Source organism: Merops nubicus, unplaced genomic scaffold (assembly GCF_000691845.1).
Source record: "Merops nubicus isolate BGI_N331 unplaced genomic scaffold, ASM69184v1 scaffold49413, whole genome shotgun sequence".
Classification (NCBI taxonomy): Eukaryota; Metazoa; Chordata; class Aves; order Coraciiformes; family Meropidae; genus Merops; species Merops nubicus.
Genome location: NW_008599196.1, coordinates 1 through 25,375, shown reverse-complemented (window position 1 = coordinate 25,375; position 25,375 = coordinate 1). Strand labels below are relative to the sequence as shown.

General features: G+C 37.6%; 1 protein-coding gene across 1 annotated transcript; it reads right to left on the bottom strand.

Moving 5' to 3' along the window:
• Positions 1-3,863: 3,863 nt before the first annotated feature.
• ATG5 (autophagy related 5) lies at positions 3,864-25,002 on the bottom strand (the record flags this gene model as incomplete). Its single annotated transcript, XM_008937274.1, has 4 exons — positions 24,895-25,002; positions 16,921-17,048; positions 9,462-9,540; positions 3,864-4,046 (listed from the first exon to the last, which is right to left on the bottom strand). Coding segments are annotated over exons 1-4 (498 nt in total), but the record flags the coding sequence as incomplete, so codon positions are not given.
• Between the last annotated feature and the right edge of the window lie 373 nt (positions 25,003-25,375).

Below are 25,375 nucleotides of genomic sequence, written 5' to 3'. Positions count from 1 at the left end.
CAAGCCAGTTCTTTATCCATTTTCTAAGTATATACCGCCTAATTTAGGTTTCAAACGATCAGTTGAGATTACAGAGATTTGTTCAGCTACCAAAGCATGCTCCTCATCTTGGACTGAGATAAAGAACAGCATCACTCCCACCAGTTCTCTATGAAAAGGAGAAACACACATCAAACTTGAGTGGGCCACGTGTACACAGCACAAAAGAGAAGCTAATAATGTATTAAATAATTTTTCTTTCATAGTTCAAACATTTCTAAACAGGAATGTGATAACGCAGAAAAAACATGACTTCTACCCCTTGAAAACCCAAGACTGGTTTAGATACACTTTAGAAATAAATGCAAGACAACAAAGGCCTGATTATGTCAGTAAGAAAAGAAAGAGATCACATACATTAAAGGACAACACATGTTTGCAGGACTTTTTTAATAAAAACAACTCAACACGGCCACTTAACTTTTGGTAAGGCCTACAACATAAATGAGCATTACATTCTTTTTCCATAATATTTTCAGTAAAATAATGACTTCATTATATTTTTATAATATATATAAGAAGCCTTAAAAATGGCTATGAATTTTTACTGCTTATTTTCCTGACTCATGTATCAGAAATACCTAGTCTAGTCCTCACCAGTTATAAAGGACGGCTGTGAAAATTTCAGGATATGGCTGCTTATGTCTCTCTACAACTGATGAAAAGCAGCTGTGTTGAATCTAACCCCCCTCCTTCATCAGAACCATTATATACTGAAGTTATAGATATTCTTTGAACCATGGAAAAAAAAAAAAAAATACAGCTCTCCCCCTAAAAATAGTTGAGATTTCATTTGTTTGATCCCAAGTCATCACTAGGGCCTCAAACTCTCAGTGTTTCAAAGCTGGAAGCTTTTATTTTTCTACAGAAAAGGCAAGATGAAAGAAACCACCCACTTGAAAATCCTCTATCCATGATAAAAACAGCCATAACTGCACTAAAGCAAGAACAGTAGTGAAAAAGTTACGTCAATTCTGACCAAAGAATTTTAACAATTCTTGCAAAGGAAGAGAGGCCAGTATTGCTATACAGTCTGCCTTTATTGCTTCCCTAATACAGTCAGACATCCATAACACTGGTCAAAACTAGTGGAACACAGATGTACCCATCCCAAAAAAGTGTTGTGGCTAAGAAATAACTGGTTTGTGGTCAAAAATTGGCTAACTGAATTCTGAACAACAAGTGAAATCACAGCACAAGCAATAGACAGAAAAGTATGTTTACCTTCCTGATTTGGTACGTCAACACAAAACCAGAAATGGTGGGAAGAGGGATGTAAAGGTTGTTGTGAATACCTACCAGCTGTTACCGGAACAAGATTTTGCCACAAATTCGCTATTACAACTCCACCCATGAAGCCATCTAGAGGCAACTGAAGTTTCTTATGCTACCTGTTCAAGCATTTCCCTCTCAGCAGAAACATTATACCAAATTACACTTGTAATTGGTAGTTACATTTCTCCCAACTATCACAACTGGATTTAGAAAAAAAAACCCCACACCTTAAGTTTAATACATATCTTGCAAGTATTGGTAGCATTCATTAAACAAAAAGTACTCCCTCTATTTAAGAGCCAAAGAAAATTGTTTCAAGTTTCTCAGGAAAAAAAAAGCCTGCAGATGTATCATTACTTACAAGGCAGTTATCACAAATGCTACTTTCTTTTCTTTTTTTGTGGTCATTCATTCTGTTTCACAAAGAGCTTTAAAATTATTACATCTCAAACGAAAGCCTATAAAAACATATTGAAAGATACAGCATGCTTAAAAAGAGTTTTCTTGGTTTCACAAGCTTTTCTTGTTTCTCTTTTATGAGGAGCTGAGAAATTAAAATTAGCATTTGAAAGTATTCAAAAGATAGTTTAAACTTCTCATTTAGGTGTCAGATTCCACAGGTGCAATTTGTCATTAAGTACAGTGAAACCTTCTTGAAATCAACCTTGCTAGGCAACCTCTGTTCTTAAAAGCAAACCAGTAAATTTCTGGTTTCCCCAAGACTGAAGATACCTTAGACAAACAACCAAAAGGTGAAGCCTAAGATGAGCATGGGAAGAACACATTGCATAGCTCTTCTCTCACCTTACATATTGCGGGTATCAAGGTTCTGTAACTTCTTGTTGAGAACCTTAACTCATACCATTTAATTGTGTCGTTGAACTCTTCTGAATTACTGTTCTCATAATTCATTATACCCATAACTCATATTAGAGGCCTTTGAATTTTTAAAGGTATTAATAAAAAGAGCATGTAAAGTGCTCTGCTGCAAACATTTTGTCTCAGTGCTCAAGTGACAGGATTTCTTTTTGCAATAGAAATTAGTAATTCTTGAAATAGAAAAAATTATGCTGGCACAGAATCTTGCTTCTCTTGAATAAACTACTTGCACAATAAATACTATTAGAGCAGGAGTATTTTTTTCTGCAGGATTATTAAAATTTCAGTTTAAATTTACTTATATTTCCCTAAAGCTTACATTGTTACATGGGTTTTATACCAAATCTGGCTTCCAGTGTACAAAAACTCTCTATTTACTGCTGATTCTCAAAAGTGAATTAAGAGTCAGTTTGATGACTAATACCTATACAAAAAAGAATCTCTCAAGAAGTACTTTGAGTTGAACCAGATAAAGTGCAATTTCTTACTTGGTAAGTTAGCAGGTATATGGCATCTCTTAAGATCTCACCAATCAAATGGCAAATTAATATAATCCCTCAATTTCTAACTCTCCCTTAATTAAATAAAAAATAGAAAGCAGAGCTTATAACAAGCACTCAATCCTAAAAATTATTACAGGAGTAACTTTTATCTTAAAGGCAGTACAACTGAAAAAAAAAAAATCTAAAATATTGGAAAACCCACAGACTCATTCAACACAAACATTAAACCCAAACTGATTTGGAACCTCACTGTCTAAAGCAAACACATGCCTCAAGGCTTGCATTCAAAGCATTGCCTGTTTCATTTAAATTTTCCTTATAAACACATGGGAAGATGTTGATTGAGTGTTTATTCTATGTTGAGGTACAAATTACTAAACATCTTCATTCTTACAGCTTTCATAAAACACATTTATCAATAAAAACATAAATGACAGCTTCAGGAGGTAAGGAAACCCACTGAAAGTAGCGTTACCACCCATTCCAGATAGCAGTTCCTGAAATACTTAGAAAGCTTCTCAACTTAGAAACTTCCAAGAAACATTAGAGAAACAAGACACTAAAGCAAAAAGAAGTTATATTTTGTGCTGCAATATAGATTCATGCTATTTGTGCAAGCTAAGAAAACTATTTTAGAATCTCCTGCTCTGAATTATTTTGTCAAATTTTTCAAGTCAATACTTATCTTTGTGAAAGCCACAGTGATATTAGCAATAATAATAATTAAAAAAACAGGTGGCGTGAAAAGTAAAATTCATCGTCCACTGGGCAACTTTTTGTACCTGTACTGTTTATCAGTGACAATCCTTAATCATTAACTAACTTTTTTACTTTGCAGTTCAAGATTGTTAACAGTGAACACCACTTACACCCCTGGTGTCTCCCAGATAAAGCCCAGCAGTTGCACAGTAGTACACTAGACAAAATTTACCTAGTTACTTTGTTTTGTTGCTAGTTTTGGTTTGTTAACAGAAAGTCATGACTCAATTTAGTTCCTTGAATAACTCACGCCACATTTGTATTATCACATAAATGGTGATTTAAAAGAAAGAAAAATATTCATGATGTTAGACTAAAATTCTTCAGAACAATGACATTTCATATCCTGTACTAAACTGTCTAACATTTGAAGAAATTGTTAGCATGCTAGACCTAAATATAGCTAACATATGACACATTATATTTACCATTCTGTAATCCCATCCACAGTTGCTTATGATCCTTTTTTTGCATCTCATTGATTACTTGACTTTTGTGCTTTAAAGCATCTGCTTCTTTTATACAAGCCATAAAATGAGCTTCAATCACATCCTTAGAATGGCAGTGTAGAAGATCCTTTTCTGGAAAATTCTACAAAGGAAAAATATAGATCAAGAGAAATAAACACACCACATACCTTAGAAGATGAAGAATAAATGATAATTTTAGTCAGGTTTATATTTACACAAAAGAAGCACACTGGAATCTCTACTTATGGAAGAAGGTAACAACCATTCTCTCACTCTGCAAGAAAGGTTTTGGAGTGAAAAATATTTCAGGAAAAATAAAAGTTGAACAATTTCCTGGTAAAACCAGAAAATCCCCAACTTCAGCTTCATAAATACATTTAAATACATTAGTGGACGTAGTTAGGCCTTGCATCCAAAATTCAGGAAATGAAGCGTTTAAACACATTTTCAAGCAGATCTTTAATTCTCTGGCAGTGAACAGGAGAAATGGGAGAGAAGTACCAAGCACCCAGTTTCTACTGACTCACAATGGCAATTTAACACCCATTTCTACACAGGCCTTTGAAACATGTTCCTTCCAAGTGTCATCATCCACGTATATGAACCATCACACATATGCCAGTTACGAACATTCTTCCTGAGAAATACTGGGAATCCTTTTCAGCTCCAACTTTCCCCAGTACATATGCTTACTGCTAGCCTGCTGTGTGACTTGATTCTATATGACTTTTATTTGGTTAGAGATGGCACACTGCATCCAGCATCGCAGACGCGCAGTTATCATTCCTCAGGTAACTTTTATCCCCTCAGTAAATTATAACTACCTTTTCTAATTCATTTATTAAGGAATTATAGCAGTAAATCTGATTTGGGTACACAATAGACTTCTTCAGAAATTAACTTATCAGAAGTTCAGCATTGTATAGGTAGGTACAACAGCTAGGGTTGTTCTTCCTCCAGTTTTTCTTTTTTCAGCACTCAGTATTGCTATTTTACAATAACACAAGCATGCACTATCACAAATTCATTGTCTTTAGTTTTCAAAGGTTTAAAAACCAAGCATGTTTTATCCTCTCTTTATTCATCATCTTCTCACGGTTGCTTCTGACCATGCAGAACAGTAGAAACTCCCAGAATCAAACCAGAGTGGCATCATCAGTACTCCCCTTCATAACGTGGGTTTGCCAAGTGTCTTTATACTTTAATTCTCATCCGTTATTCCACAAGAGGACCTCTCCTCTTAACCCAGTACAAACTGGTTATTTAAAAAAGCTTTTGTGAGGCACTGTCAAAATCGTTATGGAAATGCAAGTACATATAATGGGATATTTTTCAATGGCTTTTACAACATAGTTAACGTATCACAGTAGGAGCAATACGATGCTGGGAAAACCCATACCTTCCCTCCTCCACATAAGCCCAGGACACATACTGAAGACTGCTTCAAACTACAGGAACTCAAAATACCCACGAACCACTAACAGTTGGCAACATGAAAGAGAGCTGGGGGATGCCTCACCTGAAGGAAATTTTGAGGACAAGAGATAGTTCCCTCCTCATTAGGTTATTGAAAAGAGCTGGAAATTAAATAACAGAATTTCATATAGTGATTTCTTCTTACGACAGTGAACTCAGACTCTGGAAACTGTGTACCAAAAGGATGAGTATCCTCCAAAAGTGGAGTATAAAGGAAGGAAGAGAAGATTGCCAATATGTTTTCCACTGAAGCAGACATGGTTTGGTGTTGAACTCACAGGGGGAGTGCTGTTGTTACTTAGAACTGGTGTATATGGAGCTGACTAGAAATCTAAAGACAGAGGTAATGTCACATGAGGATGGCCAAAAACATTAAACTGAACAGAACAGAAAGGAAAGTTCTAGGGCAGACCTTGCTTCCTTTCTCCTCTACAAAGCTGAGCATCTCTGCATAACTGGGCCTGAGATGAATGGAAAATACCACTGGGATTGTTACTTGCCAGCTGACATCTGCATAGGCATTGTAAAATACTTTTAGAAGTTTAACTTACTTGCTCAAATAAAACAAGTAATGTCTGGTAACCAACCCAGAAGAAAAGAACAGTCAGAAATAGCACACTTGGATACAAAAAAAAAAAAGTTATTTACATGCAAGAATTCAAAGTGAGACATGGGCATCCCTCAAAAAAAGACAAAGATGAAACAGTGGAACGTACCTAATGCCAAGTAATATAGGAAGCCAGAAAATTACATTCACCATTAAAAGCTGAAGTTTTAGCTAAGTTTATGGAAACAGCTTTGTTACAACAACTGTTTTGTTACACATGTCTAAATATTGAACTGCAGGATCTTTTTTTATTGACATGTCTTTCCACAGACAGGCATCTACTTGATGACTTTCTTCCAATAAATTTCACATCACAAAGAATGTCACTCCCTGTGTAAGTGTTCTAGAGTACATACATTGTAGTCTAAGGAACAGCAAGGAGATATTTAGAACTGGTCAAAGCTAGCTAAGCTAGTGGAAGCTATCTAGCCACAGTAGCATAAAGCTATGTGGCATGACTGATTTTCCCAGCTTCTAAGGGGTAACATCGTGAAATACTGGAAAACACTCCTACAATCCCAGTGCTGTCTACTCTTCAGAAGGAAAACACAGACGTGTTTCTGTGCACTACTGTGAGCAGAAGCTGAAAAACCTGATATGAAAATGATAACTTAAACAACACAGCTGCATCTACAAGAAGCATATGAAACATTTACACCTACATGAGACTACCAACGGAAAATATGGCATCTCCACTGATTTATAAACTAGGGCACAGAACACTAAGCTTTATACTTAAATATGGGACATGTATGCTTAGGTGGCTTTTTGGTTTGTTTTTTTAATTCTTCTTGCCTTCTTACTACTTGAGGAAAAAGTGATCAAATGTAAATAACTTTATACAGTTCCCTGAAGATAGATACAATTGTCAGCAAGCTGGTAGCCACCCCTGGCTATACAGCTATGAGATCTGAAGATTTATTAGATCCCATGAGTAGCTTTAATTCAAGTACTCTTATTGGTAATGTCTTACTCCTTTCATGTTCTGTATCTTTGAAAGAAAAGTTATAGGGTTGACTTTTTTTTTAGAAAGCTCAAGTAGTCTACTGGTACGTGAAACAAAAGAGTACACTTGCTGCATAAATTTGGCCATAAAGAAGTAGGTATTATCTGTACAGACAGGAGCACTGCATGTCCTCTCACATAAGACTGTTCCAAAAACACCACAGGTGATTTCAACAGTCTGGTTTCATAACTCCATTCCACCCACATGTATCTATCAGTTCTAGTTCACAAAACGCCTGTTTGTATTGACAATCTAGTTGCATTAGGCTACATTTACAGAAAATTACACCAGTAATAAGGAACATACATAGTTGCAGGGGAAGCATACATGTATTTGAGCGTAGTTACCATCAGTGGTCTTCTTTTCAAGAAAGATTAATTTTAAAAGCCTCTCATTTAAACTCCTGGCTTCCACAATGACTCCTATCAGTACAATTTATCCATATGCTGCATAGAAAAGTACTTTTTCACTCCACCCGACCCAATTTTTAGCTAAAGAAGCCAAGAAAATGGCTGTTGTTACACAAAAACAGATTCAGTCTCTCCTCCCTTATACAGATCATGGGTGGAGAGACAGGCACCACCAGGCAGGGCTTCAGCAGAGGGAGAACGTTACCCTTTCCCCAGCACACCCAATTTCCTCCCCTCCAACAGTGCTACCTTTTCCAGAGCACCTCACCACCTCTTATTTCATTTTTTAACTTTGAACAAAGGAAATTGATGGGGGGAAAATAGTTTAAAAACACTCTTTATGAATGTTTGAGATATATGTTGTTGACTGCATGCTTTGGTAAAAGAAAGGAGAAGGCCATGACAGTGAAAGTTCAACCCCAGGAAAAAAACTAATACTGTTCAATTAAGCCAAATAAAAATTACAGCTCTTTGAAGAATAACTACACACAAATCAAATGAACAATCCAGGCGGGAATCTTACACCTAAACGATTTAGCTGTAAGAAACTGTAACACATGAAGATGTCTTCAATATTTTGACAGGCTTTGATACATTTCAGTTATGTTTTGACTTTAAGGATTAAGAGGAGTTTATTTAAATAAACTTTCAGATTACATCAAAAACAGGTGCTTAATCCAAGGTGTTATATTTTTAAAAACTAAATTACATCATCTTTTAAAATAATACTGCCTTATCAGTATATTATTTCTGCTCATCTTTAATGTACACCTTTGAGACAAAATTAGATTAGCTAATGTTTTGGCTAGAAGCAATACAAGAACATTAGAGTCAGTTTACATTGCTACATAAAATTGAAAAACACTGTGGTGCTGTAACATTTCTTAAGATGGCTCTACTTTGGGATGGCAACATCCAAACGCTGCCCCTGTCAATGTCTCAGAGTTCTCAGAGTGTGTAAAAAATCATGATTTATAAAACTAGACAAACTGCAGTTTCTTCAAAACACTCTAGAAGTTTCTTTATCCCAGTCCTCTCTAATACATAACAAACAGAAGTGTAGTCATTACAATGGTTTCAAAAACATCCCCACTTCAGATTCAGTCAGTCAGTCATTAAGTTTCAACATAAGAATGTATGATTTCATTGCACACTTCCAAAAAGAATCAGATGATTACTATTAGTAAAACCTCTTCTAAAACACCTTCAAGAGAAGAACTGAATGAAAACATTCAACACAACTGCTTCCCAGTATGCTTTTCATTTCATCTCAAATCTCACCCACTGAAGTCAAGCCTATTAACCTCACATTTTCCTTTGGACCAGTTTTCCTACTGCATTGTTTCTTCTACAGTGGAGAAATTAAAGTTCCAGTTAAATGCCACAATTTCTAGTTGTGATTTTGACTTCAAAACGTACCTGGGATTACCGTCACAATGCATTTCAGAGCATGAAAGAATCCCACACCAAAGCTAACCCTGCGCAAGCACTCTTCTGAGCAAAGATCAGTAGTGCTATGTGGTCATACCTAGTGGTTTTACAATGTGTAATCAAAATAATGTCCCTCTTCTGACTAAGCTGTCATAAGACCAAACCCGTTTCACTCAGTTCTCTAGAAGGGACCCACATGAAGTACAACATCATTCCATGACTTCAAGAATGTCTACAGGCTGTCACGTACCTGAAAGGATGAGCACTTCTCAATCTTCTGTGAATTCAAGATAACAGAACTAGAAACATTTTAGAAAGTTCTTCCCTTACAGCCACTTGCACTGACAGACTCATAATCTAGCTTGAAAAATACTTTTGGATTTTCACAGTACAACAGAATCATTTTCAAAGGCAAGTAACTTGAAAGCACATATGATCTAATGGAAAACAGCTGTAGATTTAGAGAAAGCTTTAGATTACTCCAGAAGAATGAACATTCTCCCCTTCTAGTCAAACCATCCACTTCTAAACTATGAAAGCTTCCTAGCTTCCAAATTTCATGAAATCCCACACTCATTCTTAATTAAAGGTGTCTTTCAATTTTACCTTGAAATGCACTGTGATGCTCCAAGGCAGTGCTGTATTTGATGCGTGGAGATCAAACAGCAAACCAATTGGGTAATGCCTACAAATGAAGAGATAATAAATGAACATACAAGCTATGCATTTAATTCTACATGTAATAGTTAACATACCTGCATTTAGATGAAAAAAAAAAGCTGTTTGATTCTTACAATTACCATTCATTAATGCTTATTCAGAAGAGTTATACAGGCAGGTATAAATGACTGACAGCTTCTGGCAGAATCAAGTCTGGAATTTACAAGTTCAGTACCTAAACCAGTGGTTTCCAGGCTGTGCCCATAAAACACTGCTAGTTCTGCAACACCATAAGTGAACTACAGCTGCTCTGTGGAATCCTTCAAAACAGTATTTTTAGTTAAAAAGCCTGATAATGGTAGGAATAGCTGGTCGGACAGAAACTTACGCTTTTCTGCTTTCAGATATTTAAATGCCCTGTGTTTATAACACATTGACCCTTAACATCTCTTCCCTCTCCCACCTGCCTGATGTCATTGTGGAGAATAACTAGTAAAGTGAAAAAATGACATATCTGTAAAAGGGCTGAAAGAGGATACATCAGGATGAACTCTGTGTGTTTACTGTCAAATTAAGAAGAATGGAAGGAAAGGGGAAAAAAAAAGATTAATCTGGAATTTTGTATGTCAGTGGTATTCTAGATTAAAGGAGTTACACAAAGAAGCTACTTCCTCCAAATATTCACTTTTGACTTACAGTTTGGTGTCCTTTAAATTAATTAGAAGATATAGCCTCCAGCAATATAAGGAATATTTATCACATACTCAAAACTTTCACTCTAAAGATGTCTTTCTGCAATCTTCTCACAACCAGACACTGGCAAGATTTTTGGAAAAAAATTTTTTTTTTTTTAATTTTTTTTTGCATTCATCTTACCAAGCTCCACTCTCTTATCTTTCAAAAATCTTAACAAAAACAGCCATACCAGCTTTTCATCCTGCAAAGAGATGAATGTAACACTTCCCTGTGAACTCAGTAGCTTCACCGAACGAAATGGGACTGATCACAGGACACAGGGCCAGGCACGTACATAAGTTTTGAAAGTCCAAGAGCAATAACCGAGAGCATTGCACTAAAAGCACCTGTGCCAAGCAAATTTCCTGTCCTGGTAAACACTCACACAGCAGCTCTTTAGCACCCTCTACAGGTGAGCTAACTCCAAAGCTGAGACAAAGTCACCACAACAGTAGAATTAAAAACCAAACGCAACACAGTATAATTTGTGAGTTTACTTATTGCATTTGTTACTTCTTTAAAGAAAGGCTAGGGGAAAATATCAAGAAAGTATCTAGAACTCTTCTCCTGGTAAAGGGAGTAAAGAATACAGGTAATGTGTGTCCAAATTTATCTCAGTTCACTGCTAGTACTCACGTTCTTACCACTATGACTTTTTACTACTGTCAATCATGTCTCGAGGACTTCAACAAGAGCTCTATGAGAGTGGTTTTCCACGTAAGCTAACAAAAAACAGACTTCTTTTGATAATTAGATGAACATGAACAATTACTTCAAATTATTTTCGATTTATGCAAAACAGACAGATACAAAAAAAATTTTTCAAAAAAGTTTCAGTTCTTGGCCTACCTCTCGATCTTCCACCCAGTTTAGGTCACAAAACGAAGTTCACGTACTGAAGCTTTCTTTAGTAAAATCCTTGTGCTTTGCAGAGTTGACAGATAGTTTTTATTTTGAAAGAGACCAGCCCTAACTTCATTTTGCTCCACAGCAGCACGCATGAGATTAATGAAGGCAGTAGACCAAAGAAGTGCAGCCTTCCATTAAGAGTCAAGTTCGCCACAGGAGTGAAGCAATCCTGAGATGTAAGACATGTTCTGCTTCACATTCCAGCTCTCACACACTGGCATTTAACCTGATGCCAATAAAAGCCTCAGGTAATGCCTGTACATAATCCTGTCTTTCACTTTTTGAGACATAATTACAAGCATTTTTTAATAGTCTGTATACAATAGCACTCCATATAACAATCCTAAAGCTATTCTTTATATTTCCCCTCATAATAAAAGCTGGTTTCTTAACCAGGATAGAGAATTAAGAGATGCACAAAGATACAAGCTGAGAAGAGAACTTAATCTATACATGGAATAAAAAACTCTCACTCTATTGTTAAGTATGAATCTACCTTGTGCTATGAATCAGTATTCTCCCATTGAAGATCTTGGTTCCAGTGGTACTGCTGCAATGCTGTTTCTCAACTTTTATTTGAAAAATTAATGAAATACACAAGTGCTCTCTAGAATCTTCAGTAAGGAGGAGAATTTTAAAAAAAAAAAAAAAAATTCACAAAAAAAGCCTTTAAAGATTTGCACTCGCACCCAAAAAAACCCAGCCAATCCAACAAACAAAAACCCCAAACAATAACAACAAACCTCACAAACAAAACAACAGCTAAGGGAGCTATCCAGCCCAGCATGGTAAAAAATGAAAAAAAATTTCAAAAATTTTTCAAAAATATTATTGTACTGTTGAAATCAAGCTGGTCTGAATTAAAGTGGGAGCCAAGAACAGGCAGACTGTACAGAACTTTCTCGAAGGAAATAATGGTAAAAATATCAAAGAGAAAATGTCTAAGAGATCATATCTTTTTTACAAGTTGCTAGAATAATGATTGGTTCTGGAAAGTGTTCAATGTATAGATAGGTAGCAGCACCATGTCTTCTAGCCATTATCAATTTATTACTGCTTTTATTATTACACAGAAGGTGGTTTCAGAGTGTGAGAGAAGTCCTGGAAAACACTGCATTAAGTACTAAAAATCCATTCAAAAGTGACTGATGGACAGTAAGGAAAGTTAATTACTACTTTTTAAATAATTTCTTTCTGAACCCAGAACAGAAAGTGTCAGCATGAGTTGGTAGGTTGCTTTCAGAACAGAATAATTTACTGTGGTAATTCAGTAAGACATGCCACATGAACTGACAAATCCAGGACCAAAAACTGCTATGCTCCCACACTGTCTGGGGTACTAAGTGTGTCAAGTGGCCAGGTATTTCTATGAACAGATGTCTCATTGAGGAAAATTTTGGCTGCACCAGCAAATAGTCTCACCTCTTCCTTTAGTATTCAGAAAGAAACAGCTTTTTCTTAGCTCTTTTAATCAAAGACTATCATTTTCAAACAATACGTCAGCCTCATCAAAGGGTGCTTTTACCTTTGGTCTTCCAGATAAGGAAGGGTCAAGCATCCAACCAGTTGGTACTAGAGAGACACCTATGCAACTCCCAGGACTAGAGCACAGTCCACAGAAATGGAACAGAAGTTCTGCTGAAGGCCATGTCCAAGTGTTCAAATAGGATGGTAACAAGCAATAGGGTTATCTGCTGAAGAAACTACCCCTGGCACATCAGAGGCCTTCACGCAGGCAGAACTCAGAGGATGCAGCTCTCCAGGTCTCAAGCTGCCAGGAGAGTCTGAGACTTCTCCTGAGGGCTGGGGCAAGCAGAGGAAATGTTCTTGCCTGGAAGGGGTGTGTGTTAGTGGAGAAGCTATGTCACCAAGTTAAGGAACTGCAGGAGGCTGGTGGGCTGCACAGCATCAGGGAAGAGGTAAAAAAAAACACTGATGGTTTCTCCACTGAGACTTGCAGAGATGAGAGCCTGAACTCTCAGCTGCAGAGAAAGCAACTGCAGTCATTGGACTGGTGAACGAAGACTTGTAAGTTAGCGCAGATCATAATCTTGCAACCTCTGGCAAGAGAAGGCAGGCTCCTTCTCCACCTGCAGTCAGTGCTTCAATGTCAGAGAAGGGGCCGGAAGTTCTGAGGAAGCACTAGAGCAGCCTGAACAGCACATCCACATGAAAAGGAAGCAGTCAGAGCAGCAGAAGACTCCCTCCTACAGGGGATAGAGCCCTCCCCCATCTGCAAGTTTCGTTTGACACCTGCAGAGGTTTGCTGCTTGTTAAGAACTTGCAGACATGCTGGTAAGGTTTGTCCTGTGCTTGGACTATTATCCCTTGCTGTCCAACCACACAGGCGCAAGTCCTAGGTGCTTCAAGGGAACCCTTGATTGTATCAAGAGTGACTATACAGCTCCAGGGGCAAGGTGGCACCTCCACAACTTCACCACTGAAGGAGAAAGGCTCAGCGAGGCCTGAATGCTGGCCAATAACTGGTTGTGCAGCTGGTGTGACAAGGACTTGGCTTTTAGTCACAGGACACTCTTTGGGGATAAACAACTGCTGGGGAGAGACAAATTGCACCTAAGTGGGACAACAGTAACTTTGCCTTCAGGCTGGCCAGCCTGATGAGGAGAGCTTTAGACCACAGACAACAGGGGTGTGAACTGCAACACATAGTCAAGCAGAAATTAATGGGCATGGGTGGAAAGCAAGTGGTGAAAGGTGACAGCTACAAAGGGACATCTCAAGATGATAAAAGAGGGTAGAAGAGAGTCTACTATGAGTGTACATACATAAATGCACACAGCTTGGGAAACAAGCAGGAGAAACTGGAGCTCCACATGCAGAGACATAACTATGACAGTGTTGGGCTACTCAAGATACGGCGAGACAGCACAACTGGAATGCTCCTGTGGGTGGATGGATGCAACCTGCTCAGGAAAGACAGGGAGGGCAGATGAGGGAAGAGAGTTGTCTTCCATGTGAGGCAGCAGCTTAGATGTATGAAACTTAACAGGACACGTAACAGCTTGGTTGAGATCTTGTGGTTCAGGATCAGAGGAGAGACTTGTAAGAGCAACATCATGGTCAGTTTGTTACAGATCAGGCAATCCAAGTGAGGAAGCAGATAAAAGTCTTTAAATAACTCAAGGAGTTCCTGCATCACAGACCCTGGTTCTTGTTAATCTCTGACATCCGCTGTAAAAGCAACATGGGGGACACAAGTGGTCAAGACTTCTTCATACAGGCATTGGATGGACCAGAGCTGATCCACAGCTGTTACTAACAGGACAAAATAGTTCTGGATGTGATAATCAGTGGCAGCTTTGGCTGCAGCGACCATGAAACAGCAGTGTTCAAGATCCTAGAGAGATTGGTAAAGAAGAATAAGCAGAATGCAGATCTTTAACTTCACTTTTCACATCTTCCTGGTCCCCCTACACAGTTCAGGTTCAGCCACCTCAGATGCATCACTAGACAGAGCATTCAGTCCCTCACCTGCAGCCAGAACACTGAACCTATCCTGTAGTTACAGAAGTGCAGGTGGAGAAAAAGCTTTCCTCCTACTGCCAGAAGTCACAAGCTTCCAGGCCTTCCATATCTTAGGAGACCATTTTCGAATCCAAGAATCACAGGCTCTGCCTGCATCTCCTTCAGTGTACTTGTAGGTTTAGGCTCCTGTAGCTGCAGAGTCTCTGAGAAGATTTAATCTATTTCCTTTCATAGTTTCTGATGACCTCCTCCTGTAATTCCTGAATTGGTGACACATTGCAACATACAACAAGGAGACATCTATCTTCCTGTGCCTTAACAACACCAGTGGGAGGCCCCAGGACCCTGTAACTCCAAATCTGGAGAACTTCATTCTCATTCAGAAGCCTGGCCTGAGTGCTGCATACCATGAAGTTGAAATCATGTTTCATACTTCCTCCAAAACCTCACTGGAAAACAGAACTGCAGCTGAAAAAAAGATACACTACATCCCAACCAGGTATGAAACCACACAGACTGCAAGAAGTGTGACCTCACAGTGCAAAATAAATACTTGCAAAGAAGCAATATTATTACCAAGCTTTATTTGATTCTAAAAGCAGAAGTTATACTTAAGAAGATCAAGCATTAATGCTCACTAGTCTTTTTCTACAAACTAACACTTCAATCTAATCCTCAGTTCTGGTATTTGGGTTTTTCCTGCAAACAAAGCTATTCAGTGGATCACCATTTTCCTAAAATAATGGTTTGCAGATACATTTTCCATTGAAATCAGTGGAGCTGTTTCTGGCAGAATATGCTTAAATTTTCTGATCAGAGCCTTAATTAGCAGATCATAATCACACTATTCATCTTAATTTCAATGTTTGATGAGTTTACTAACTCTTTATTTCATTTTAGAAATATAATTTACATTTTTACTCCATACCTATATTCTATAGCTATTTTTTTTTTAATTCTAGTTTAAACATCATGGTATTTTAAAACTTACAGGAAAACAGGAAATACAGATCTATTTTTGGTTGAGATAAAAAGCCCCTCTAGCCTTTCTTGTTATAATTGCAGTGAAAATGTAGTTTCCTCTCTTTTATCTACATAAAATTATAAACACACTGGGAGAAACTTGGTATCTTGCTGTGTATTTAGATGGTATCTTTGACTCAAGGTCACTATGGCACACAAAGAAAACTATTATTGTTAAATTTCAGATAACTTAAACAGATATTTAAAGCTGGGTTTGCCAGTCAGTTTTGAAAGTGAAAAAAAGCTAGGTTTTATGCTTTTCTGTTTACAATATTTTCAAGTTTTACGTTAGGTTGGTCTCACAGAAACAAAAGGTCCAGAAGAGATCTACTGCATCACAAAGCCTAAAATGACTCCATGATGTGATGCTTGCTAAATCACACGATAACCTAGGTTCAAGAAGCTAAAACAGACACTGGTATTTTTCTTTCCTATTACAACACAGGAAATAAAAAGATATAAAATCTCTTCAGCATTCAAAATACTAAATACTTTCTGAAGAGCTGATGCTATCCATACAGAGCTAGCAAAGACTGCAGCTCTCAGAATGTTTTCTTTAAAATTCTTTATAGGAGTAAAAGAAAGAAACAAAATCTGATGAACAGCATGTATGAAAACGAAGTAAATGAGACAATGTCAGTTTGATTCTCCAGCCTCTCAGAAAGAAAAAAAGATAACTTTTAACAGGCTATAACAGAAGAAAACTGCAATTAGTTCAATAAAGTTGAACTAACTGAATTCAACAAGAGCCTGTTCATGAGAGATTGTGTTTTACAGTGCAAACACACCAGTCAAAAGTGAAGGTTACCCACATTTTATATCTTTAAACACATATCCTATTTGCACTCAGACTTAAAAAAAAAAAATGATATTTCCTACCTGTGTTATTAAGCATCTTTTAAGATGGCAGAGTAAGCTAAACAAAGATTTACTTGCCAATTCTACTGCAAGAAACACTAAAGGTAAAATCACAGGCATTTCTATTACAGTAACAGCTAGAATATAAATAACAGGTGCAGCACCATCTCTACCTTATACATACACTAAGTATAAGCAGAATAATAAAAAAATATGTACAACATTAAACTTTCTTCCAATTTTCCCAAACAACATGCTTTTCTTCCTCTCCTACTCTTTTGCCATCTTTGAAACCAAACAGAGCGTATAGTTCAGGAAAAGTACTGACACTGTGCTAAACTTGCTAACTCTTTACGTGATAAAGTGAGTAGAGGTACAAAGTTAATAAACTCACCATTTCAGTGGTGTACCTTCATATTCAAACCATATTTCACTAACTTCCTCTTGTCTCATAACTTTCTGAAAGTGTTTCTTCACTTTGTCTGTTACCAGGGTCAAGTAGCTTATCCTTGGCAAAAGCAACTGAAAGAAAAAAAGGATATAAGTTCTAAGTATACATAAAATTTACTAACTTAGTAAAAGTCTGTAGCAAGTACACATTTTCATAACCAAAATTCAGACCCCATTCTTCTCTCCCCTCCCCCCAGTTTAAGGTAAGATGTCTTTTATACGGTTTACTTACCAATGGTCAATGAAAGGCTATAAAATTACTGAGAAGATGCAGAATAGCAATATTCAATACACTAACAGACAAAAAAGTAAAAAAAGATGTTCTTGATTCCTTTGATGTGGTGGGAGGGAATTTAATGCCTACTTTTCTGCATGTAAGCAGGCCAAAGAATTAAGTTTATAACATTTTTCATATAAAAAGATAGGAACATGCTTTAGCTTCTTATCAACTATAGTGAGCAACAGTTTATCAGCTATTATTTCAAAATGGAAATATCTACAAAATTTTTTTAAAAAAGAATGAAAAATAACTGATTAAGGATTTGGTTTCCAATTTTATTTCCAATAGCTGGCAATTTCCATTTTCTTTGCATTGGGTTTACCAGTTCAACGTATTAGTCAAGGCTATTACGATTCTTCCACTCTTCAACCTTTGTCCAGCTAATTAAGTTAGAAAGAAAATGGTCAATATTTGACCAGTTGAAACAAGACACCTTCTTACAGCTTTCTAGTATGCTATCTTTTTTTCCTCAGGTGTCATGTTACGCATTATCCAAAACAGAATGCTGTGTTACTTCTATTTGCAAGCCTTTACCCCTCCTTCTTTTTTTAAATCTTTTAAAAGTCTTATGCCTAGTACAAGTGGTTAAGCAGACTGCAGTCACTGTACTGACTGATGACTGCATAGCACATTTACTTAAGATAAATCAGTCAGTCAACTTTAATGAACAATACCTTTCAGTATCCCAATGAGAAAAGATTAACCCTGCCTGTAAAATAACATTTAGCTTTAAAGCAGACATTCTAAATAAATTGTATTCATCCTATAGAGTTACTTTAATTTCCTTAACTATTAATAAAATAGATGGGTTTAAGGAATAAACAGAAATAAATTAAATTGGGCATATTCAGAGAAAGAGAAACATTATTTCCAGCATTGTTTCTTAAAATATTTTCTTCGTAGTATATGGATAATGCTAGGCCTAAAGTGAACATCTATAGTACAGATATCTCAAACTATGTAAGGATATATTTTGCCTAATAGAAAACTTGACTTCTGCTGTAACACTCTTCCAGAATCTCTCCAACAATTAGACCACACTTTCATATATAAACTAGGTAATATTTTGGTTATGACACTGGAATTAATTTTTAAGTATCAGATTCACAAAGAAGTAAAGAGAGTAAAACAAGAGTAAGTTCTTACAAGAGAGAATGCAATTGTCTTTTAGATAATGTTGCATTAGCTATTAATATGCAAATATCTGTGAAACAACTGAATTTTAGGATTATACATAACTACAAAAGATTAAGACTCACCACTATGACAGTCATCAAGTCAGTCAACACTTGATCTTTAGGTACCATACGGTTTCCTTTTTCCATCTGTTGCTCTTATCACCATCATCATACTGTTTCTACCCCCCTTCAGCGCCATGTAGTTCAGCAAGATAATTAAACACAGTCTTCAGTTTTAAAAGGTGAACAATCTCAACAAAGTCATATGCACAGTCAAGTGAGAATTGTTTGGTGCCTCAATGACTTGAACGACTATGTAATCTTAACCTTTATTAACCTAATTCCAAATATCTACACTAATTGCTCTTGAGACAACATAGGCCAGGCTACTCCCATCAAACCCAAATATAGTTGGTAATAATTCCGTATTATTTCTGTGTGATATTTACAGTCCAATTAATGCTCTGATATGAGACCCATTTGTACTGCCACAAAAGGCAATTTTGAGGTTGCTACACGTGGCACAGCCATGCAGGAAACGATAAATATATTAAAGCATTATTGATTTAAACAGTACTTGACATAACCCTTTAAACTGCATAACTAACTTGCCCCGTAAAATATTTTACTTCAGTTTGTAGTGTGGAAGAACAACAGAGCTTCAGTACAAACACAATCAGAGCTCACAGATAATAACCAAATAACATTTAACTGAATATAACAGAATGTGACCAGCACTCCCAGTGAGCCTCTCTGGACTACAAAGCCCGGAAGTTAACCAGGTTAACAGGGACTGCCTGTTTTTTGAGAGATGCTGAGCATATGCAGCACCTACTGAATTCTTTTTTTCTGTCTTCCCACCTCTTCTACCTTGCAATAGCCTTCCCCTTCCATGGGAGACACTGAAGGATCAAATTCTACTATTTTTCTAGCTTCAAATAACCTAGAGATTTACAAATATACTAAACCTGTTAAGTGAAACCTTTAAAAGCATAGTTTAAAGACATTTTCATTGTGTTACCCCTTTTAATACCAGTTCTCCACCAGTCACCTACATGCAGTGAAAGACACCAGCTAATACAAAATAGTTTTACTGCAAAAATCCTGTAATTTTTTAATGTTTTTACTATTTCCAGAGGAAAGGTACTAGAAAATATGTAGGAAAAAAAATTCTTATCTGACAGCAGATTTGCATCAAGTGTTTTATAGAGGCCTCTGTATGAGAACTGGAATTCTACAGAGCAGTTCACCTTCTAAACTATTAGATACTCATGAACTTCTCAGGCATTTTAGCCACGCAGCTAGGAGCCTCCTTTTTAGGCAAAGCCAGCTTCACCAGAATGACCCTTCTCCCACAGACAATTTTCCTGCTGACTCCTAAACCAGGTCACGTGGGCCAGAGAAGCTACACCCCTCCCTTCAGCCTCTGGTCACCCTGCAGCAATACTTCTAGACGCAGGGAACTAACTGCCATGATTCAGTGATAACAGTAATTCTTGGTTTAGGGCTGTAATACCTAATTAAGAAAAAGCCACATGATCATGTGACAAGGCATACTAATCCAAGTTAAACTCATTCCAATAGGTCAGATTTGCTCAATTACCTTTTTTTTCTACCTTGCCTTTTTTTTCCCCCTTTAGACAAATAACTTCTTTGTACTAAAGGTTAGAACAATGCTATGAAAATTGAACACATCTAACACTACAAGTAGCGTAGCAACTGCAACCTGAATTAAGACTGTTGAATCACTACATGATACATTAGGATGCCCATCATAAATTAAACCACCTGTAGTAGTGCATAGGTAAATACACAGACAAGGCAGTATCAAAGTTTTTAATGAACAGACTGAGCCCATATTTAGCATAGATTCAATAGTTATCAATTTAAATAGTGTATGAGAGAAAATAACGAACATGTTATATCATGTACTTTCTTACAAGGAATTAAACAGAAGAGAACTCCAGTTTTGATTCAAGTTGTCTGACAACTAACTCTGCCATGCTGCCCAACACCAGACAAGTATAACCTGTGCCACTCACTATGCTGAGTAACAAACAAATCTGAAGGAAAAAGTTCACTTTCAACTGAGCTTTGTGGCTCAGAAGGAGCTACATCTCTCTTGTCCCCTAGAAAGGACAGGCTTGTAAGAAGATTCACGAGAAGTCTAATGCAGTTGGTGGGTGAATTGCTTTTAAGTGTCAAGACTGAGTAAGGATTCCTGAAATGCTAAGTGAGGCTGGATGCCTTAAACTCCAGCAACCAGCTGTGTAAGTTTTCGGCCACTCAGTATCAAAACATAAAGCTGGCATCAACTCCCTCAAAGCAGTCAGAGTACATGGTATAAAGCCAGGTCGATGTTCGTGACCTGTTGGAATCATTGCAACAGTTAGGAAGACAAGATAAACAAATTGCTCAGTACTAACAATTAAAAAAAAATACCACCTGAGAACATGAAAAACCCCTAAAATTCATATTCACATCTGAATACTTCAGTCAATGCAAAAACTTAAGAGCAATGCTTACAATGGCAATACCTAATGTAATTATGTAATCCTTTTAAAATAAACAGGTACTAGTTCTTGATTAAAAATGAGACACAACAATAATTAGCTGCTTTTAATATCATTTCTATCCCTAGCTTTGAAAGAAATGGTGAAAAACACGCATGCAATTCTTATCCGCTCAGCTTAAACCAATATATCTACACAAAACTAATGGGTGGAGGGCGGGGCAAATAAATAAGATTAGGAGTTCTCCTAATTAAATTACAAAAACAAAAGTAAATCTCCAAATACTTTACCAGGAGGCAATGTAAATCCTAGAAGGCTATAACTTGCCATCCCCAAAATTACACAAACTGTTAACACCCATCTTTTACATACTGTATATTGTTAAAGTATTTAATCACAAAACCCAGGAATGTTTTCTCTAGAAGTTAAATGAAATATAAGGTACTCCTGATGCCTGAGGAAGCACTTGCAATATATCTTTTGTGTAAAAAATGTACCTCTCTAGCTATCTCCACAGGTTTTGTTGCAGAGCAAAACACTACTTTAGACGCAAAACAGATTATAAACTAGAAAAACTCTACATTTAACATGAACTGGACTAGTCTGATCACCCACACATCCAGGGTGGAGAAACAAAGCAGCCCAACATGGAATGGCTTCACGTTGTTCACTCTTACAGACATCTCAATAAAACAACCCTTTTGACTGTGAGGAAGCTTAAACCAAAATACCTACACAAATTAGAAGAGCAGCCCAGTAAAGGCTAGTCCCTGGGGCAGAGTATCATTCTAAAACTGCCTTCTGCTCCAGTTTTCATCTTTACACCTGACAAATCTCAGCCAGTGACTACTCTACTTCCTGTACGCATTTTATTTCAAACTGCTGTTTACACTAAGAGGCAGATAGTGCATAATCTTAAAATAAAAATCATAACTATTTTAGGACTAGGGAAAATTCAGGTAGTTCAACAAAAAAACTAGTTCAACTTAGCTGCTCCTAATTATGCTTCTACTCCAAATGCAAGCAGCTGTAAGAAACAGTCCAAAGAAACTTGGCGTATTCATTTCCAGTGTAACTGCATAGAAACCAACCTGGCTTGGCTACAGGAAGTAACAAGACAGTGTTTTATCTCAGCTGCTTAGTCTTGATGCCACTACTCTGTTCAAAAGAAAGACAAGGTCATTTTAAATGAGCTCTTCTACCTCCACACAGTGTTATAATTGGTATCTGGGATAACGGGTAAGAGGGATAGCACAAGCATCACTCGCGTGGTGTGCTAACAGATCAAACAGACAAGGGTTTCCTGTCACACACAAACTGAAATCCATCACACAGACTCTGGGTTGTTTTTCTAACCCACTCACCCTCCAGGTCTATGTCTTTCTCCACCTTCATGAAGCAAGTTCCTCAGAGCAGAAGCTTTCTTCCACCTCTTAACATAATGCCAACACCAGTATTTCCTTCCCATTTATGTATCTGTGTTCACAAGTACTGAGGTGCAGTAAGAGGAGACATAAAGCTGAATGACTAGTGCCAAGGGCTGGGAATATTCACTACATACACTTTTTTTACTTCAGCTAGGCTCCAGTTTGATCCCGTGCGCCAAATGCCCATTAGCAGCTGAAGCACATCATCTGCCTCAGCTTCACGGGAAAATGATTCAGCCTGGGGGCCCTAAGATTGCTGTGTGATGCAAACCTGGGCACAGTAAGTGGAAAGGATAAAGACTTGCTTCAAAAATGCACTCCAGATCTGAACAAAAAAACTAATGTACATGCGCTCTGAAACCATGAGAATTAAACTATTATTTAAAACCATGAGTGCTATTCTACCTTTTACTATTATAAATACTTGGTCCCTTCAAGAAGCAAAGCCATGTTACCAGCTCTAATGTGACCTGAAAAAGGAATAAACTAAAATTTTAGAATTGTGTTCTGTGAATAACCAGCTTTTGCAGAAATAGAGAGTTAAGCTATGAAAATTTTTGTGCACACTTCAAGCAGTGTAAGTAAAAGAAACCCTACCTGCTTAAAACTGTCTCTTTGGCTTAGAAAGTTGGCCATACCATGAAGATAATATAGCTCCAGAGCTTCCATGCTGATGTTAAACAGTTCAAGGCTGCACATCTCTATACTTAAACTCAGACCTTTCATGTAGCTCTTACAAAATTGTCATGGTTACAGGGGCTGGGACCAGTTTATCCTTATGTGGGTAGAACCAAAACTGTGTATTCTATACTCTCTATGTCAGTGCTCATGGGCTGTTAAGAAAATCATGGGTAGCAGCTGCCCAGGACAGACCTCACACCCCAGGCTATAACAGATAAGGAAAGAGGTTCAAGGTCAGGGGACATGTTAACACCTTCCCACCCAGCAAGGAGGAGTCCTCCCTGTTGATGGGCCCATCCATGCCTCGCCCCATGACTCATACAGAACTCCCCCCAGGAGCTATTTCTGTTTAATGGACCATCAAGGACCCACTGCATGACTCATAGACTGATATCAACCCATTGTGAGATGCTCCACCCAGGGGGAGGAGCCAAGTGCTCCCATCTGGATATAAACTGGGGTTCAGTACAGCACAGGGGGCCTTACCCACTGGATTTCCAGAGGACAAGAGCTACCAGATCTTTTCTACGAGACCACTGTTTCATCTGGACTGCTACCACCACCCTAACTACAGAGTATCAGGTTGTATTCTGACTCTGTTTGTGGTTTTCCTTTGTATTATTGCCTTTTTTTTTTGCCTTTTTTTTTTTTTTTTTTCTTATTAAATTGTATTTCTGACTTGGAGTCTCTCACTGGTTTGTTTTCAAACCATTACAAAAATATACACATATAAGCTTTAAATCATATATATAAGTTAAAGTCTGAGACTTCTAGATAGCTCAGGTGCCTTTGGCAATAGGTCAACCACGTGAAGAAAAAGTGCTTCTGTTTTACCAGTGGTGAAACTAAAAAATAGAAAGATGATCACTATCACCACTGAGCAAAATGCATTAATATTTTTTTTAGGTTTCAGAAGCCCACTGAGTATGCATGTAAACCAGAAAGTGGTGACATAAAGATGCTATTAAACACAGGAAAAAAAAATTTCTATCCACTATTTTTTTAAAAAGAGCAGAATGAGATACAACAAGACTTAAGGATTCCACAATCACATAAAAACTCATAGTATAAGATTTTCCTCCCACATACTTGTTACATTTCAAACTTAACCGTCACTGAATCAGCTGACATTCTCTATCAATCCCATGTCTCTTAGGTGCTGAAAGACAACTGACGAGTAGACCATAAATAAATACCATGTGATTACAGAAAGCACTTCCAGTTTACAACTCAAATACGTCTATCACTCCCATTTTTATCATTCTGAGCAATCCAGATCAGGCCAGGCACTATAATGTTAAGATAATATAGCTGCTCTTCCTACACCTGAGCTAGAAATCTCATGGCTGGTATCATTTCAAGAAAGGAAAAGGAGCAGAAGTCACCCATAAGTAGAAATACTGGAGACAGTGTTCATTACAAGTTTGTGTTACATGGGTGACTGATCCTAATGTTTAAGGGTGCAGAAAGCTCTGACTGAAGTAATTTCTGTAATAAGATAACATACAAGTTCTCTCCCTTTTTCTGGTCATTATCCAAGAACATGCCAACTCATGCACTCTTTCTTTTACCAAGTTACATGCTGAGTTTTTCATAATTTTCTACGATCTTAATTATCTGTGCTAAGTTCTTCTCACCAGTGAAACAAGCGTAAAGGTTTGAAAGTGCTATGAAGACGGGCAAATCACACAGCATGGTCGTACAGTTCACTTTCAGAAGTTACCAGGAGTAGGAAGAAAAAACTTGGGTTGTTTTTTCTCCACAACATGTAGTAGCACACATGATGAGAAAGAAGGAAACAAAAGTAACTATGGCATTGGGACTATCCATTCTACTCACATAATAAGGTTCAGCTTCCCTTTCAGTTATCTCATCCTGATAGAGCGTGAAGCAGGTTGGTATTCGTCCAAACCACACATCTCGAAGCACATCTTTGTCATCTGTCATTCTTCCAATGGATAGTGAAGCACATGTAGATCAGTTTGATTCTTCAGCTACAACTGTAAGCCCCTCCCCCCAAAAAAAAAGAAGTCAGCACACCTGCCAGTAAGATACACCTTGTTAAGGGCTCTCACATAACTATGCTCCTTGAAACGCGACCAACGCTGTCACCGAGACGCTGAAGGCATCAGTTTGTACACAGTAGGGGACGAGTTGAGACACTCCCAACTACAGACACAGCGGCTGACAAGCCCAAGTGCATCTACTAAGCCTGAATCAGCCGCAGAGGTAAAGGGACCCTTCCCGTCACGGCGTGGCAGCCACCCCGCGGCGCCCGCACCCCCCGAGGCCCGGCTTCACCGCGGGGAGCGGTGCCGGA